The following is a 16,887-nucleotide window of genomic DNA, read 5'->3' as shown; positions in this document are numbered from 1 at the left end:
TTTCCCTGCTGCCCTATCTGCACAGCCATTCAAGGGGTCCCTGAGAGGGGGTCTGTTATCCTTATATGGAGAATGCATTGGACAAATATTTGCTTATCAGAACTGGGATGAAGCAGTTTAACACAGCACCATGCACATCATGCCTGTGCGTTTTCTCTGTTTGTTCATTTATATTGGCTCCTGCAGAAAACTTGTAAGTGACTAAACAGGAAAGGTTTCATGGGAGATCAGTTAAGTGATTTCACATAGTTGGTGATACTGTCCAGCACACAATCATGCAGATATCAAGTATTTGGTTTTTTTCAGAGCAGCAGAATTTTCTTGTCTTGATAGCACTTTAAAATGCAGTAAAAGCCTATTTTCAGACCTTTGGTTTGGATAGTTTGGGTTTGAAAAGTATTCTTGTTCTTTAAACAGTTATATAAACTAAGTGGAGGATATGAATTAAAGCGATTAAAGATATATTTTTTCAACATATTAGGATTTTTATTATTTACTGGAGTCATTGCTTTAGAACAGATAGAAAAAAAGCCTAAGTCTTCTCTTCATTTGACATTATATTTGCAGGTCATAAAAACAAGGTCTATCATTTATTTTCAAAGTGATGCACACTAGAGCAGCAGGTGTAGAGCTGAATTGCGTAATATGGGTCAGATGTCCCAGCCAAGATAAGCATTGCACATTCCTCATCACTTATTGTTTATATGGTGCAGCTTTTTTACCAGGACAGACTCCCTTTTTCATGAAGACACAGTACAAGCCATGTTTGTACTCAACCATTTCATAATTAAACTTGACTTAAAAGACAACCCTATTGGTCCAGTTATGATGGTACACTTTGTTTTCTACATCAGCTTAAACCTTGACCCTGTGCAGACAAGTCAAAGAGATATTGTTTAACCCAGACCCTTGTTTATGCTGCAGTGTTCACTGACATGAGCACAAGTAGCCCGATTGTGAGTGGTTTGGATGGCATGCAAGAATTTGTCTGTATAAGTCATTTGACGGCCTGCAAGAGTGTTGTTTCATGAACTATTGAGAAGAGAAGGGTTGATGGGAGTTTCCTTTGGTAAAAACGCGTTGATCAAAAATGACTTTGATGGAAGTGAAAATTGAACCTACTTCTATTTTAGGTAACTTAGGAGACTGAACTCTTCTTGAAATGCAGCCTAATCCCTCACTGGTGTTTAACCTCAAAGTGACACAGCATGACAAATTTCCATGTCTTGGTTTCACTAGGTATAAAGATAGAAACACTTTCACAAGTTTGACTAAATCAATGATCCGACTGTCTCCAGATGTCATTTGGGACCTGTATACCATTAATGTGTGTGTGTGTGTCACGATGGAGTAATCCATATTACTGAAGTGTTACCTCTTTTGGCTCTCCATGATGCATCATCCTCGGTTGAAATAGAAAAAATCATCATTCCCCAGTGTGCAATGTTAAGTGGGTTTGGCACTTGTTGCTTACTTTTGTGAGACATCCAGATGTGTATAGTACAGAATGTTAAATAACAAAATGACAATCCACAGAGGGGTAAGAAATAACAGGAAAGATGAGGTCCTTCCTTCTACGTGGTGTGTGACAAACTCAAGAGCCAAATGACTGAAATTCCAGCTTTGAAGCTCTAATGAAGATACACCATAGTGTTTAACAGACCCACTGAGCAATTTGCATTTTGGCTCTGTTTTGGGCTGGTATGTAAACCCTTATTATTTGCAGATTTTTCTCTACTGGATGAAAAAGAAAATGAGTCATTTACAAACACTGAGGGACACATCTGTAGACGGCAGTGGATAAAGCAGAGCACGAAAAGCATTTTGCGGTCACAACAGGCCCCCAGCAAACTAAATAACCACAGATGAGGAATGCTCCAAGAAAAAGCATTTACAACTTGTGCTTGGAAAAATGTGTTTCTCATCTTTTCGGGCAAGTGATGGTGATAGGAACCGGCTTGAAGCCTCATCTGTTATGGATGAGATACGTCTGTAGATGGAGGTCACTCAGTTGTACACATTGTAAATTTCCACGCTCCTGCCTTATAGTATCAGACGCACTCCTCACCGTGTACTGTAAACACACAGATGCCTAACACCAGTGTTTTCTCCTCCTCAATTTACGTGAGCAAGTGTCCTAAAACATCAAACACGGCTTCATCGTAAAATGAAGTTGACAAAGGACTAAATATAATTCTGTGTGGTTGTAATCAAAGGTGTAACATAAAAGACACTGGTGTCAGCGTGTGACCTGCAATGAGAGCTCTTTTTTCTTGATCCAAGTCCATCTCAACATCTGCTGCCATCTTAACAGTGGAATGCTCATGATTAAAGCCTGAGCACCAACTGATACAAGGACACAGTTGCTCCCCTACTGATTATTTCTGTTCTCTCTCTCCACCTTTACTTGTCCTTGTCCTCCTTTCGTAGAGATCACATTTTAGGACCTATATATACATGAAAACAGATGAAAGTCTGCGTAACGTTTCAGGTAATTACAGTATTGGGATTTTTTTAGCAATGTACATGACTGCGCTTTGGTCCCTCAAAATGGACAAAACCAAATACCTGAAACTAGCTATACAACTGGATGTAAGCAATTATGACTGAGAATTAGTACATTTCAATCATTTCTAAGAAATATGGTTGCAAAAATGTTTATATACAGTATATCACAGTTTACTGCCAGAGATTTGCAATCACCATTAATGATACTGACTAACTAATACTAACTAATACCGAGATATTTACAAATTCTAAATCATAAAAATAAAATGGAAATTTTACCTCCATTTTTATCATAATCTTGCATTTTTCACATACTGGGATTTATTATATTTACATTGAATGGTTTAACTGTGGATGGATTTTCTTTTCTTTGCCTTAAAAGTTGGGGTTAGTTGGGTCTTAATTTGCAGTATTTCTCCCAACAGCAGACTAACTAATGTCACAGTAGTTGTTGATTCAAAACTCATTGACCTTCCGTTTGTCCTCCATCGGTCCTTTGTGACAATCTTTTGCTTATTTGTTTTGAAAGTCTGCTGGTGACCTACTGGTGGCATTTAGCCTCAGGTACATGGCAGTAAAAACAGCACGAGTTTTTACCCTAATATTTAGCCGGCTCCATCTCTACGTAGTCCCACATGTTATGGCTGTGGGCGAGATGCTGTAGCACTGAATAATAGTCGCCCTGTACTGGCTTGGTCTAACACACAAAATGTGTTGTGGGTTTTCTGTTTCAAAACATGCACAGTTTTTGACCACATGCCATGGCGGTCATTTGCTTTTCCATCCTCTGCTAACTCAGACCTTTGCTCTTCGCCATAATTGCTGCAAAGAAAAAGACATTTTACACAAATGACCTTCCCAACGGACAAATGCTGAAGCACAAATCCAACTGACGTAACTTACAATGTCCAACACTGGCCTTTTTTAGCCTTAAAAAAAGATGTATTCGGAAATGTTTCAAATACGAATGTCCTTCTGAGTCAAGCTCTCAGTGCTCTATAAAAAACATTGTATTAACTATAGGCCTTTTAAAAACTGAGCATGTGCTAGTCAATGTGATGTGGTTCTTTCCGCTTTTGCAAAACCGAGGATGTCATGTACTGGCGTTACAGATAAGGGTAACAATGATAAAAAAAAAAAAGACATGTTTACAGTGTTTATTGTAACACGTCAGGTCACCACAAGTTGACAGTGCCGCTTTTTTTTAGAAGAAAAACATATCAGTCAAAAGCACTAATCTCCCAGATAGTTGCTGCAGTATGTGGATTTGTAGTTGTATATTTGTCGTTTAATATGTGTTTCAAGGGCTTAAAGACTTTTAACACATAATTATTCAACATGGGCGTTTGACTTGATGACTTTTTTAGACCATTTTTTACTATTCTGTTACAAGTCCTTTTCATCTATCAAAGGGAGCATCAGCAAAATATTTTCTTAAACCAGGATATTAAATGTATACATAAAATATCCTGTTTAATCACAGGGAAGCTGTGATTGTTCAAGTATCTGAAAATGGAAAAAAAGATCCAAAATGATGGAATTACCAATACAGAAAAATAAAAAAAAAGAAGTTGAACTCGATATTTTGCTTTGTAGATGGTGCGTTTAAGGCGCAAATTGTTGGAGGCTTGTAGAATGTCAAGTAGTTTGTTCTTTTAATTGTATCAAAATAATTAATCTGGTTTATTTCATGAATTAATTATCACAGTTAACTAATTCATTTTGACAACCCAAGTAATTACATAGCTCACTTTAAGTCATTATGTTGTCATTGATATAGTCATGAATGTGAATTCAGTGAAGATATGAGAAAGTGTTGTGGTTTACTACTCGCCTAGGCAGGAAGTAAAGCTCACTGGCAGTGTGTTTTGTTTTTTTTTACCAAGAAATAGTACTGTAGATGCATTTTTTTTGCTTTAAGAGTGCTGGGATAAAAGTTTAGTAAATGTCAGAAGGGTTTGCACTCTCTCTTTGACTTTGGAGAAACTGTGGTACTGTATGAGACAGTTGGAAGTAACTAAGAGTGTGTGAGGGTTGTGCAGGGCAAGGCAGTGAGACAGTTGTTGCAGTAGGTGCACTGTTGGAGTGACTGATGGGTTTAAGGGGTTAGGGTTACATCAGTGATCATCCTTGAGCCCATTTTATTTTCTATGGTGATAGACAGGTTGACAGATGAGGTCAGTCAGGAGGCTTCATGGACCATGAAGGTGGAAGAAAGCCTCACTGAACCCACTCTGGGAAATAATATTATCAAACTGACAGGAAAGTTGCAATGGAATTATAACGCACAGGGAAGCAGAAGAGTTATCCATGTTCTGAGAACAAATACTTCAATGCTTAATATAATTCAACTTGAATCCCTGATACTTTACTTGTAGTGCAAACCTTGTAATCAGCACTTTTTTTTGTATGATAAAGGAAATGCCTTGACCTAACCTCCCAATCTGTAAACTCAAGAATCTTTTATCTTGTCTGGAATTTCTTTAACCTCACCCTTTTCTCTGCAGCTCTGCTGTAATCTAAATCGTGACTTTAACTTCCAGGAAGGACACTGGGTTTGTTCAACAAGATTTGTAAACTGCTGGTGTCATGGGACTAGCTGACTGCTAGGGTGGAAAATATTGTATCAGATTTTTAATTGGGACGTTGTTTCAGCAAAAGAATCCATGTGTCTCTGGGCTTAGGTCAGGTTCACTTCACTTGGAAAAAATAAGAAATTCTAGCAATGCTGGGATGAGTCATGCATCTGGCCTTGTATCCAGCAGCCTGAATAAGCGAATCATGACAAAGCTGAACTGAATTCTTCACAATCAGCCTCGGTTGCTCTTCTGTCGGCACTCAGCCAAACCACAGACAGATTAAAAATGCCTTATGATTGTTTCATCTAACAGCTAGATTGATGTAACAATAACTTGACATGGCAACCTGCTCGTCAGGCCCAAGAAAGAAAAATCAAACAGTACATTCCACATAGCAGGATGCTGTCCCGGTTGGGGAAAATGGGATCATGTGTTTGTCAGGAAGATCCACAGATGAGTAATCAATGCTGTATGTGCCAGAGGAGCTAAACACACTAGGAAATAAAGCTTGGTCTGTTAGGCAGGCTGGATTTTCCAGTGCTGAAATGTGCAGCGAGCTCATCAGGAAATGGGAATACACAGGATGGATCGCTTGAAGAGTGTGTACACTCCAACTTTTAGATGTAATAAAAGAAAATATTTCAATCTTAATGGCTTATTTTTGAACTGTTGACCTACACTGCCTTTGCCTTGCTTTTACATAATTTACACTTATTCTCAAGAGTGAGTTATAAGATGAAGCGTTTGGAGCCACAAAAAGAAAATGTCAACATTTTAACTTCCTAAATAGCCCGGTGAGGTCCAACATTCCTCCAAAGGGTTACCAGAGAAAACCTTATTGTAAGTTGAAATGTGTTGATTGCTGCTGTGAATAAACGGCAGGGCCAGATGACTTTCATTCTTACAGTCAAAGGTCCATGTGATGCCTCAACACAAATGCTGTGGTCAAGAACATTCACCCACAACATTTGGACATAGATATTTGTATTATCTTCATACAGTATATATACCCATGCCATTTCAGTTGACACATTAGCATAGAATCCAAAGCTTCTGTATCTCTGCTCGCTGTTAAGAAAAAAAACAATGGTGTTGACTAGGACTGTAGGTCTCAAGTTCTGAGTGGAAAATGTGTCCAAATCTTGGATCAGTTCAGCTGCTGACAACATAACCTTGTGCAGTAAAACATTAGTTTGCTGTTATTTATTGACATTTATGCTTGACCAGTGAATGTCACACTCAAACCTTCTAGAAGCAGGATTTCTTTTGTCTTCATCTTTACCAAAACATGGTTACTTTTAGTTAGTCTGTGACAAGTATGTTTATTTTAGTTTTTAATTATATTTCCCTTCAATACATAGGACCAGATGTGACATTATGCTGTTGCAAATAGATTATTTAGCTTTAAAAAACTGCTTTAGAGCTAAATCAGCTATTTGCCAAAAACTTTCTTTAGTTGTAGTACTAGTAGTAGTAGTAGTAGTAGTAGTAGTAGTAGTAGTAATTACTGGTAATCTTGATGTTTAATCACATCTGGCCAATATATTTTTTTATACAATTTTAAGGTGCCTGCAACAGCTCAACACACAAGCATATTTTATTTCCACACTTAAAGTTAAAAGTTTCATTCACACTCTAGGCTTCGGTCTCAACGGTGAGGGTCTCAGCAGGTAGTGCAAGTAGTCTATTAAAAACTATACTGCTGAGTCCAAGGTTTTCAAAAGCAATCTCTAAGATTTGCAGTCTCGTCAGCCTGTCCTCATTCTAACCTCAGGTCTTTTTCCTAACAATCATGCTTCAAGCTATTTTCCATTGAGACTGAGATGAGTTAACCTGACAAGGAGTCCAAACTTCTTCAGTTTGCTCCTCTTAAGAAGAGCAACAAGTAAACTGAATGCTGCACCTACCGTTAGAAGACATTTAATCTTTAAGTCTTTAGTCGAAAATCCGGTCAAGATAAGTACTGTAGTTCTCTTAACCTACCTTATTTTTTTTATATGATATTGTCTTAATGTGGTTTATTGGCTTAGTTCAACTAATAATGTAGTATTGTTTTGTTCAACAAGTACTGGGCAGTTTTAGATTAACTACTGAACAGCTGTTTTAAAAAAAAAAAATTTAGATCCTTTGTTGTCTGTGAACAACATTTTTTTTTTTACTGTTTGTAACATAATTGTATATACAGTAATTTCCTGTGCAGCTTCAGCTCATTCTACCACCACTTGTTGTCAAACACCAATACCTTCACACTAACTTTTACTCTCCCTGTACAATAGTTTTCAGCCAGCAGAGTAACTGAGATTGTTGTGGTTCTAACTGCACTTAGTAGGAGCTAAAGTAAGGCTGAGGACAACAGTGGAAGCCCCCACAAGGGAGTAGAGGAAGCACCTGTCTACAGCCAGGTCATTATCAGCCATTATCTTACAGCGCTCCAAAGAGCAGGGTGCAGCAGTCTGACGCAGAATGGCCATTGTACTGATCTACAACCTCAGGACAAAGCTGTTTATCCTGCTTTTTCATTCATCACCCTATGAGCTTAGAGGTGTGTTGTGGTCTTTCATGTCTTTGCTTTTTCGATATGAACAACAAACCAAAAACCTCTACTTTCCAGCAGTTTTGATATGGTGCCAGCCCCCAGTTAAATCTCAAGCTGTTAAGATGCACTGGATTTCATCTTCACTTGATTTTTGTTTGGGAAAAAAGGCATTCGCTCCTTAAGTTCTTGTTTTTGTTCGCAGGACAGTCACGTTTTTTGCCTTGTTGTTGTCCAACACTTAGAAAAACACAGGAAGTCTGAGACCATGCTGCAACGTTATTGTTTTTGTTTTGATACTTACGCTGTCTGTCCACAGGATTCCTGGAATTTCACCATTATTTTCACAGTTGATTTTACTAATATATTTATGAAGTAGTCCAGGTGTAAATAAGCATCTAAACAGCCACATTTGCACAAACTGTATATTTGGAGTAGTTTGCTTTTCACAAGTTAAATGTTGTTTTGAAGTCATGCTTGTTGGCAACTTTTAAAAGACACCTAATAAAACTTTTGATTTGTGTGCTACAGAAGCACAGGTAATTTTCTCTCCTGTAAAAAAGAGCCTTATATGATTATGCTATCAACTGACTAAAATGGCACAGTTTTGAGTATTCTGTTGTTGTTTTCATCAGCTGTCACATTAACCACGTCATGACTCTTGGCCTTTTCTGCTACACTTCTGACAAGGGTCACATGGTTGGTATGTTGGTAATCACCAAAAGTAAATTACAAGTGCAGGGCAGCAGCCAGAGGTTTTTTGTGGTCATACATGTGTTTAGAATTCACAAGATTGGTCTGGGTTTCATATACTGTATTTTGTGAAGTTTACATTAGGGTTACATGACCCAACTGTTATGGCTTTGGAAAAAAAATGCTTAAAACCACATTTCAGAACGTAACATTGTAGTTTATATTTCCATTTCGCGAACCATAACGTGTTAACTTTTTTATAGTGTAATTATCAATAATGATTGAGTCCATTAATTGTGCCACAATGGGGAAATTTACAAATAACAATGTGAGTGTTTGCAACTGACACAGACTGCCACTTGACAGGCGCCATTAGGGGTATGTGGTTTCTAGAATCGAGCCTAGGACTCTGCTCTCGGCTTAAGATGCAGGCGCTGCCCTGTGGAACCACAAATCACTGCAATATGAAACCACAGTTCTTATGCAAGAGTGATATACCGTTACATTTCTATATGTGAACAGTCAACGTAGCTTACATTTTCTATTTAAATTTAAGTTTGCCATTCAATTAAAAAAGCTAACGTTGTATTGTTTGGGGATACTGTTGTTGGCATTTGCTACCAATGTGCAGTGAATTCAAATGAGTTTTTCTCTCATTTATTTACATTTATTGTCATTTGTGTATTGGCCCATGTTAGTTAACAGTATAAAAGGTGTCTCTCATTTAGAGGTTGGGAGAATTTTTAACTATATTTCATTGGCTCGTTTGTTTTATTAGCCATGTGGTGTTGGCATGTCATTTGTTGCATTTCATGCATGTCATTTATTTACACCTTAGCTAATTCACAACTAAAAAAGCACACTGTCAGCCAGATTTGTGTTTTATGCAGGAAACTTTTCCAAAGTTGTGCAACCCTGTATTTGTTAACCATAAATTTAATCGTGAGCAGAAGTTACACTGAGCCAACAGACATTTAGACTATGATTAACTGAGTAACAGTCTGCACAGCCCTGACAGAGCAGGTCTCGCTACAGTAGATAAGACATTTTTGAGTTTAAACATATTGGTTTTGAAACTTGGTGATTCACATTAGTTATAACAGGTGTCATCACAGCATTGGGAGAGCTTGATGGGATTTGCTCATTTTATGTGATTAAGGTGGTTTGAATAAGAGTTTTTACTACTAGAACTCTGATCACACAGTGCAGGGAAAAATCCACGAGTGTTCTTTGGACTGGCTTTGGGGAATTTTTACACCTAATGTATTTCACACTAGAATTAGTTTCCCTAAGCTGCCTTTTACATTTTTGAGCCTTGAAAATATATGTTGTTTGTTAACCTACGTCTGACAAAACCAACAGATTGTAAAAATCCTTTTTAATGTACAATCCTAATGTCATACAGATGCTTCATATTTGGCTTCATGAGTCAAGGTTATGAGAGGTCAAGGTTGTGAAAACAAAGGGAACTGATCTGAAAGGATTGATTTTACAAGATAGGAATGTTTAATTCTCCAAAGGACCCTATTGTAAATTGCCTTTTATGCATCGCTGTTTTCAGCTTGCATGTGGTGAACTGCTTGTATGTTTTTCATTTATGTCCTGTTTTGAAATCAAGCTAAGTATTTGGCCTGGAGTGATCAAATCCCAAGGGATTTTCTCAGGGTAGAAGAGCTGGAGCTTATGCAGAGTTGTCATTACAAGCTTGCTGCAATACTTTGTATGTGCTCTAAAAATACCCATTGTGCGATGCTCCTTTACCAGTGTTAGGTTTCCTACTCATATGGATTTTATGAAGTTTTTTGTACAGTGCTGTTTCTAATATCTGCAAGCTGACTCTCCCTGTCTTCTCTGACTAGACACTTTTTTCTTTACTTACTGTGGTCCATCATGGTTGTCTAAAAATATCCTCTAAACAGAAACATATGCACATTGTGTTACATAACGGATTGGCACAGGCGAATCAATAGAACTGGTGTGTTGTATGTTGGTGTGTACATTTGTGAGGATGTTTATGGTGATAAAAAGAGGATCCCACTACAATAGTATCATGGTATATTTTCAAAGAGCGTTGATTTTTAACTCGCCACCATGGCCATGAGTGGAAAAAAAAAACAGTTATGGGAGGGTCCTGTCCATGCATGTTTGTTTATGTGCTCCAAACACCTCTGCTGGAGCAGACATCTATGCTTGTTTTGTCCAGTGCTCATCCTGCAGACCTGATAAAGCATAAGTGCTCCGACAGGCAGCACGCCATTGACCTTCTCACCCCCACTCAGGCCTGTGACGACTTCACTTTCCATCATTGTGTTGTCTTCCTGGCATGTGTCTTTGTGGCATGTATGGGGAAAGGACAAGGTGAAAGGAAGTTGATAAAAGAGATACATGGTGAAAAGTACTGAGGTCACCTTTTCCTTATTGATGTGTTTTGCCATCTCTTTAAATATAGCCTACAATGGAACCCAATACGAAGATATATATTATATTTTAAAAGGGCAGTATATTTAAGTTTTGTAAAAAGCCGTGACAGTGAGCGAGATCTTTCAGCAGCTAGGCCTTTGTAAGTTTGTGTGTGTAACTTCAGCACATTTTGATAGAAGCCATATATGTAGAGGGATTCTTGGAATAGAACTCATATGTGTTAACAGGAACTCTAAAAGGCGTTCTGTCTATTCGAGATGTTTTGAGATGAATTTCCTTTCTGTACAGGCAGTTTTTATGGTGTGGCCATTGTAAAAACACTATGTATCTGCTTCCTGGCTCATTGTGAGCTGTATCCCTAGTGGAGGAGGAAAATAATTAAGGATGGTGCTCATTATCCGGAGTTCCTCAACCCAGTTTTTTACGGCTTTACACTAGTCTGAACAGAATAAGAGGGTGAATTTTGTTTTTTTTTTCTTTCCTTGCCTTGCCTACGTTCAGCCTCCCAGCTGTCCTCAGATCACAGATTGGCGTCACTGCTTGAGTAGGTGTAGAGTGCATGATGGGCTGCAGAGGTTGGCTAAAGAATAGTCTTTAAATCTATGACATCAATACAGCCACAGTGAGTTCCGATGTCATTTGACTTAGTTCTAATTTAGGAATAGAAAATCTGGCGGATGTGTTTGTTTGTGCATTGGTGTGTGTCTGTTTGTACAAAGCTTTGTAATACAATGACCCTTGCACCTGTTGAACCACAGTGGGTTTCTGTGTCATTCTAACGATAAATGTCCTGTCTAGACACTGTCACTCAAATCTCTGGCTTATGTCTATCAACGTCCTACTTTTTCAACCCCCATTGGTTTTTACAGTATGTGTCACAAACATCATTTGCTGTTATTATTGAAAGTTGCATCAGGTCTTCCAGCAACTGCTTAATTTGTTTGGTTATATTTTTGGTCACTTGTTTTTAGAAAAGAATAGAAGAGATTAGAATAGGATAGTCTTTACTGTCATCGTACCACAGGAACAACTAAATTGAGAGTGCTCTCACAGAGATACTGAAAACAAGAACAGTACAAGAGAAACAAAACAAACCATCAAAAGGTAAAATCAATTTGTCTGATTTAAAAGGTATTCTCTTAACACAGAGACAAAAAGTGAATGTAGAATATACGGAATAGTGCAATATGGAGGTACTTTAGAATAATGAAATAAAATTAAATAATAATTTAAGAAGTGGCTATGTAATATTAAGTTGGCTCAGACAGGGCACGCACACCTTGAAGTGACTTTAAACACGTGCCAGGAGTGATGTGTCCAGACTTTCCAGGCGTACAGACCAGATAAGGACTGAAAGGAAATGTTAAGGTAACATTAAGGAAGCTACTTTTCTCAGCATCTTGCCAACACATCAAGGCTACAAGTGGTTTTCCTTCCCAGGTGGTACTTTTCATGGATCCATGTGTCCTCATATACACATACACTCCCATACACACACGTGCACACAGGATATTCCCCTCTCCTCTGATCTCCTGAGCTATGCTGCCCTGAAGGTGTTTATCTCTTTTTCACAACAATGAATGACATACTTGGAATAGTTTTAGACAGGATCACAGTTATCCACACTTACATTGTCAGGCCATGTCTTACCCGCATGTCCACACGCACACACATACGCAAGAGCACACACGCACAGAACCTCGTCACTTTGCAGGTTTAACAGATTTCCTGTGAGCTATTGTATCTGCTTCAAGGTGATGGTATCCTGGTCCTATCCTGGAGATCCATTGCGCTCAAACTTTCCTCCCCCATTTCCTCTCCTTCTCCACTCTTTCTCCCTCGTTTCTTTCTTGTTATTACCCCTTCCCATCCTCCTCTACAACAGACATGTACTTTTCCAGTGTACTCTTCTTTGGCAGCAAATGTCAATCGCTCCTTTTGTTTTTTGCCCTCCTGTCTGTGTCCTCCTTTTTTCTTCTGTTTTGTCCAGAAGTCCCTTGTGTTACCCCTGAGGATGTGAGTCCCAAGACTGTTTTCACACTGTGAAAACAGAGGCCAGACACAAACACCTGACTCCTAAACTGAAAGCCAGCTATCATGGCATGTTTTTGAAGTCTGCCCTTTTCTCTGCCTTTCTGATTTTTCCACACTTGTAATTAAACCCTCAAACTCTGTTTTTCTAGCAGTTATAACATAACACCACCTGCTATTTTCAATAGATCAGTCTATTTTTTATTATTTTTATATTTTCTTAAAAACTAATGATATATAAAACATACGTATGTATACTGTATGTCAGCATCTGCCGCTGCAATTATTTTTTTTATTTTATTAAATATGTTCAGCGTGCTAATGCTAGTCTACTTTTCTGTATTCGTGGCAGAAAAAATTCTGTCATTTGATGATTAAGGCTTGCTTTGGGTAAAAAGATGAAAAGTTTTCTACCCTTGTGATGTCAATGTCTGTGCACAAACAGGATGTCGTTTTTTCTTTTGATACGATGTAGATTAGTTAATGGGAAGTGATGAAGCCAAAGCTATTAAAGCTTAAAACAATTACGCGGTCATTTTTGTGACTCATATCTCATGGGCTTACTGGGTTTTTTTGGTTGTTTGTTTGCTGCAAATCTCATGTACGTGAAAATCATGCAGTTTACAAAACAAAATTTGGTCAATTGCTCTGTAGGCTGTCAGTATACCGTTGGTTGTTGTTTTAATGTAATTGTATTGTATTGAATATCTTTCCAGTTCTGCCAGCCTGGAGGTTGGAGGTTGTCCAGAGAAAGGAAAGCTCCCACCTTCTTCACAGCTGTGCTGACGGACATTGACTCAGATCGACACTTTTGCTCCTGTCTCACATTCTATGAGGCTGAGGTCAACCTACAGGTAACACTGCAGTCAGCACACCGGCAAATATGTTCTAATTAAGTGTGTTTTTAATGAAAAACTAGTTCAACGTGCAAACCACAAACATGCTCACATTGTTTTTTAAGTCATTAAAAATGTATGCTGTTTTAAAATTACTTAATGCATTTTAGATTTCTTGCTTCTTTGTTCTTCATTTCTGTCATCTCCATCCTTTCCTTATAAGGCGCCCTTCAGGTTGTCGGAAGGATATTCTGCGTTATAATATAATATAATAATATAATAATATATAATATAATACCCAGATAATCATGAGATTGTAGCAGTCATATCTGTGACACTCTGTGACTGATAGAGGCCATTTGTGTTATTGTTGTTGCTCATAGTGATACATCTCCTTTTCTGTCTCCCCTGCAAGGCTGATTGTTTTGTTGTGTTGTTTCTACATTCTTTGGCTCTGTTTTAACATTGTGGAATGTGTCTGATGTCTTCAAGAACTGAAGGCATTGGTAGGAAACAAGAGCCTGCTTGGTTGTTAGTTTTGAGGAACTGCAGGTTGTTGGTGGAATGCTATTGAGTTCTGTACGATTAAAGACACAACATGCACAACAGATGACTTCAGTGACTTCACATCCTTTCACAATCACAATCACATTCTTTTCAGCACATTCCAAGGTCTTTTTCAAAATGCAGTCAGTTTACAAGAAATTGTGTATCAGGTTTTAATTGGTGCAAGTGTCATTTTGGTGGAATGTTTGGAATGTAAATCCTATGATTGAATCTTCATCTCCAGAATCATAACTGGATCAACAAACTCCTATTGGAGGGTTATTTACTCACGCCGTTAAATCAACTGCAGATGAACAAGTAAAACAGGGCAGGTTGCAGCATCAAAGTGAGCAAATAACTAAAAATAGCCTTGTGTGCAGCTGTAAACAGTTCTAGATTAAAAATAGTATTCCTGTACAAGAGAGTAATACCACAGCAACCATTCAGTTTTAAATAAAGTTTCAAAATTAAATGACTTAACAGTGGGGCTTTGGCCCAGAGGCAATGTCTCTGTCATTGGTGTGGAACCCCAGGGTTCACCTCCTGGACAAGATTGAATCCCAGTTAGGGTGGTTGGCAACTTCCAGTGGACTCACCACCTGCAGGAAGGTTTGGGGGGTTGGTACGGTGCAGTGTGATTTGGGTGGCGACTGCTGCCCCCGTGACCCGATAACGGATAAGCAGATGAAAATGGATGGATGGATGTTAATTTTTAACATATAAAACCCACAGAGTTTTTAAATGTTTAATAAAGAATTAATAAAGTGTTGTCATAAGACCTATATTTGAACATCAGTGCTTATAGAGTCTTTATCGATTACAATTTAAATGTAATTAATCCACTGTGCAGGCACAATAGTGTATCAAACAAACCTGAAAACTAAGCAACTAGGGCAGACTTTACAAAAGTATTCATAGCATAAGCCTCATATTGAGTTGATATATAAACTGCTGGATGGTGTAGACCAGGGGTCATCAACCTTTTTAAAACTGCAAACTACTTCAAGGGCACTTAGATACACGAAGAGCTACTTGTTTGATACAGACGTCATGAACAATGTAATCATAATTAGTTCTGCTACTACAATAGTAGCCACTCTTCTTACCATCGTCATTGCAAATGGAACTGATTCAAAAACCACAGTCACAGTATAATTTCTGACTCTCATCTTGACAAGTTTTATTTTTAGAACATGACCAGCGGGCACCATATGTAGTCCACGGGGGGCTACCAGGCGCCCCCGGGCACCACGTTGGTGAACCCTGGTGTAGACAATAAAAGCACACTTTCAGTCTCATGCCCAATTTAGACAATGATATGTTTGCCTTCATCCATAATTCACATTTCTGAAAACAAAATGCACTACCTGGCACCAAAGATCTCCTTAAGACAGCCAAAGAAAGTCTGCTAATTGGACACATTTTTTTAGAATGTAACCTTCATTTGAATGGGATATTTGGAACCCGCACTTTCTTTGTCACAGTACGGAAAGAATATTTAATAAGTAGATACATTTTAAGTAGTTAAAGTAATTTGTAGAGTAAGTGAGGTTTAGTCATCTTCACGTTGGCATGTAATGACCAGATGTTTCTTTCAAACAAAAATACTAATAATTTTACAGTCACTTGCAATCCATTTGACGGTTGTGTCAGTCAACTTGTCCGAACTAGACTTATTTGCTGCACTGTGCTCAGTGAGACTGATTCTGGCGCATCTGAGCAGAAGTTGAAGCCTCTGCTGAATGAAATGGTATTTTAATCTCCTGCAATACGTTCAAATATCAATGTTGAATTTTGATTTATTTTGAGATTGCAATTTAATTAACATTAATCCACTGCGTAGACAAAATAGTACACGCCAAAGAAAAATGTAAATAAGGCAGCCTCGACAGACAGGCTTTGCAAAAGTTTTCATAGCATAAGGCTCATACTGACTTGATATATACACTGCTGGAATGTAAAGACAATAACAGCACCAGCCCGCTTTCAGGCTCGTGTCCATTTTTAGCCCAGGCTATATTTGGCTTCACCCAAACTTTGCTCGTCTTTAAAATAAATCCACTTCCTGGATCCCACTTCACGGCACAAAAGATCTTCTCAAAACCTGAGGTTGTACTAACAATCTTCACTCTTTAGACTTGACATCCTTTTCTGTTTAGCCTGATTCCAGTCAGAGCCCAGACGGCCGGCAAAGGAATGTATTTGGTCTCATAATTGGACAAAATCCTTAAAAATAATGATGAAATGTGACCTCCATCTGAATGGGATATTTGGAATCAGTGCTTCTTGGTCACGAGATACTGAAGCACTTGTGGTATGTTTTCACTCGCCTGAAAAAAATAAACCAGATTGTGATAAGAGCTTTAGTTAGGAATGAGTGCCGAAAGGCAGGTGTATCTGGAATTTAACAATAAAGATGACTGTTAAACCACACTGGTGCTTTACTGATCTTATCGGTGTAGAGGACGAGTGTAGATGGAGTGGCAGAAATTATTAGTGTACAATCAACATTTTTTACTTCACTTTACTCCAAATAATGAGGTTAAACAAATTATGTACAAATTATGTACAAATTATGTACATAATGGCATACTGTCATGATGTGAAATCTTTAGCCTTTGCTAAACAAAATTGTTTCTGTCAGTCATTACATAGTAATGTTTAACAAATGTTTAACATTTAGAGATATTATCCTTTTTTGACCTTGTTGTTTCAAAGATGGCAACAAGAAAATGTGTTT

At 38.1% G+C, this 16,887-nt stretch overlaps 1 protein-coding gene across 2 annotated transcripts in view; it reads left to right on the top strand.

Annotated features, from left to right (window-relative positions):
* The window catches only part of sbf2 (SET binding factor 2), a 78,735-nt gene that overhangs the window by 11,719 nt on the left and 50,129 nt on the right, over positions 1-16,887 (top strand). For both annotated transcript variants that reach the window (XM_008336996.3, XM_008336995.3), the window contains exon 3: positions 13,482-13,619. In XM_008336996.3, the coding sequence (XP_008335218.1) occupies positions 13,482-13,619 (138 nt within the window). The remainder of the gene's footprint in view (positions 1-13,481; positions 13,620-16,887) is intronic.

The sequence above is a fragment of the Cynoglossus semilaevis genome, unplaced genomic scaffold (genome assembly GCF_000523025.1).
Source record: "Cynoglossus semilaevis isolate Cse_v1.0 unplaced genomic scaffold, Cse_v1.0 scaffold1102, whole genome shotgun sequence".
Lineage (NCBI taxonomy): Eukaryota > Metazoa > Chordata > Actinopteri > Pleuronectiformes > Cynoglossidae > Cynoglossus > Cynoglossus semilaevis.
The sequence above is the reverse complement of the archived record's forward strand: the minus strand, read 5'-3'. Positions and strand labels throughout refer to the sequence as shown.